The 2,661-nt window shown below is 29.1% G+C and overlaps 2 protein-coding genes across 2 annotated transcripts in view; one reads left to right on the top strand and one right to left on the bottom strand.

Annotated features, from left to right (window-relative positions):
* LOC100165438 (transcriptional adapter 2-alpha) overlaps nucleotides 1–2,661 on the bottom strand; it is a 16,034-nt gene that overhangs the window by 1,561 nt on the left and 11,812 nt on the right. The window contains exon 2 of the mRNA XM_029488702.1: nucleotides 1–289. Coding sequence (XP_029344562.1) covers nucleotides 1–169 — 169 coding nt within the window. The 5' untranslated portion in view covers nucleotides 170–289. The remainder of the gene's footprint in view (nucleotides 290–2,661) is intronic.
* On the top strand, nucleotides 347–1,144 carry LOC107883435 (52 kDa repressor of the inhibitor of the protein kinase-like). The gene is made up of 3 exons (XM_016803435.2): nucleotides 347–833; nucleotides 974–1,001; nucleotides 1,138–1,144. The coding sequence occupies exons 1-3, from the start codon at nucleotides 539–541 to the stop codon at nucleotides 1,142–1,144; spliced, it is 330 nt and encodes a 109-aa protein (XP_016658924.1). The 5' UTR covers nucleotides 347–538.

The raw sequence follows: 2,661 nt of genomic DNA, 5'->3' as shown, positions 1-2,661 counted from the left end.
GATCTGTGTTCTTATGAACATTATCTCCGGTACCAGCTGCAAAACATTGAAGGCAAAGACTAACGCCTAACTCGATACAGGCAGTAGTCGCGCACTTGATGAACGTATGCTCGAGCCAAAGGTCTGTAAAACAAAACCGGCAGCACAATTTCACTTTTTTCGAGAACATCTTACAGTGGCCGTGATACGATTGATATCAATCATGTGCTATGGCATCGGTATGGGCAATTCATAGAAATGTAAAACATGAACGTTATAACATGGCATGCATTTTCGACAGATGGAGTGACTATAAAATATAAATTTCAATAAATATTAAATCACAAAAAGCAAAAACAATTGATCATTATAGTATGGCCGCTCATTACTATCAATTATCTGTTATCAGTAATTGGTGGTCCAAAATATTCGTGCCTGGTGGTCAAATACCACAGTAAATGCTCAAAGTAATACAATATACAATTAGTTATTCAACTATTAAATCTATTTACTGTAAACGATAAACATTTCTGCTTTCTGATATATTTTTAAAATTAAAATGCCGACGCTCTGTGCCATTGTTGGGTGTTCTAATAAAACAACAAACAAAAATATCTCTTTCTATCGTTTTCCAAAAGTTAAGATGAATGCTGCGTCAGACCTGAAAATGAAAATGAATAAACAGCAAAATGCTTGGTTGAAATCATTACGCAGACTTGATCTAGCAAATAAAAATATTGACTACATGCGTGTATGTTCTGCTCATTTTAAATCTGGTAAACCAGCCAAATACCAAGACGAAAATGATCCAGATTGGTGTCCAACATTAAATATGGGTTATTGTGTTACTAGGGGTAAGAGTATATTATTAGGTATAGGTATAATGATGAATTTATGAATTTAATATGAGAGGCTATTGTAAAACTAAATTCACAATTACCATTAAAAGTATATCAATTAAATCTTTGTTAAATATAAAATATTATTGCTTAAGGTGTAGCTACTTCTCCAGTCATGAAAAGGTATCAAAGAGCTACTAAAAGGATATTCACGAATAAAATAAATGATTCAAATTCTACAATTTCAATTAACAATGTAAAAATACCAAATTTAGTTTTAAATATTAGTCCTAATTATTAATCAAAATTTTTTATTTAGGATTTAGTTAGTGTAGGTATCGAAAATTTTATATGGTTGTTTTTTAATTTTTCAATGTATAATATTCGGCCCATTACTTTCATTAGTATTACCCCATTCTGTTGCTGCATTTTTAAATTTATTATTTAAGGGATAACAAATAGATTTAATAAGGCTTATATTTGAGTTATACGTTTTTACTGAACACACATCCTTGACTCTGGATGCAGTTATACGTCCACTTCTATACAAAAACCATTCTTTAGATTGTGACTGTAATCTAGTAAGTTCTTCAATTTTGTTACAATCATTCACAGTTAAAGAAAAATCCATACTAGAACCTAATGTTATTAGCTCTTCTCTACTAAGTAGTGCATTTTCATCTTTATAAATTCCATTAAAACTTTTAGGAAAAGAGTTAATTTTAAATTTTAAATTGTAAGGGGATACTACCTTTAAAATACCAGCATTACTATTTATTTTTTCCAACTTCGAAAGAAAATTATGAAAAGTATCATTATCTTGAAGTGTTTTAGGTAGTATTTTAATCAAATCAGTTTTTGATTTATATGTAAGTGAACAATGTGGATCAATAGTTTTTGGATGGCTAAAATCTATAGAAGATATTTTTTTTGGTTCAATATTTTTTATATGCTGAGACATCCACTTACAAAAAAATTATACGTTTCTAAACTTTTATAAGCCTTAAACTCTTATAAAGTGTATGCACTTTTAGTTAAAACAAGGTAATTAAATATATCAGGATATGTTACATCTGGTACTAAATCTAAATTGGTAGACCATTCAATAGATGGATCTTTAAGCATAAAATATGGATCATTGCAGTCGATATTAAATATCTTTTCTAGGTACCTTTTTTTAACTTCCTTAGTCATACTCCTAATGTTATTACTTAGTTTTAAATCCATTATACTTGTAAATTAACACTAATATGTTATTAATACAGTTAATCGTTTATTTAGAACAAAATTTAATACAATAAATGTCATTAATATATTATAATATGCAATATTCAATGCATTTTGGTAGTATCACCGGCGTTTTTGGACCACCAGTTATTGATAAGAATTAAAATAAGTTTGAACCTAACCTATATTATAATAATCAATACCTTACGTGTATTATATATGGTCTATGCGGCGTCGAACTGAACTAAAAGCGCTAGTAGTTAGGAGGCCTACTTTTACATGTAGAACATATGCCCATTCATAGTATTTTAGTAATAAATAATGGTTACATTCTCGAAGAACTATCATATTATATATTTTTTTTATAGATAATGATAAGCACTTCGTATAATGTTTTCAAAACGAATTTCTAGGATAAATGGTTGATGAGATATCAGCAATAAACAAACATAATATCGCCGTACCCGGTGGGTACCGTTACCATATTTTGTAATTTGTTTACAATTATAGTTGTTTTCATGTTAGACGTTAGTGCTGTTCACTGATCAGTGTTCGTGTGTATCGTTTTCGTGAGTAATTTCTAATTTATTGTAAGAATTATTATTACCATGGTGAA

The sequence above is a fragment of the Acyrthosiphon pisum genome, chromosome A1 (assembly GCF_005508785.2).
Source record: "Acyrthosiphon pisum isolate AL4f chromosome A1, pea_aphid_22Mar2018_4r6ur, whole genome shotgun sequence".
NCBI classification, from domain to species: domain Eukaryota; kingdom Metazoa; phylum Arthropoda; class Insecta; order Hemiptera; family Aphididae; genus Acyrthosiphon; species Acyrthosiphon pisum.
This window is presented reverse-complemented; position numbering and strand designations above follow the sequence as displayed.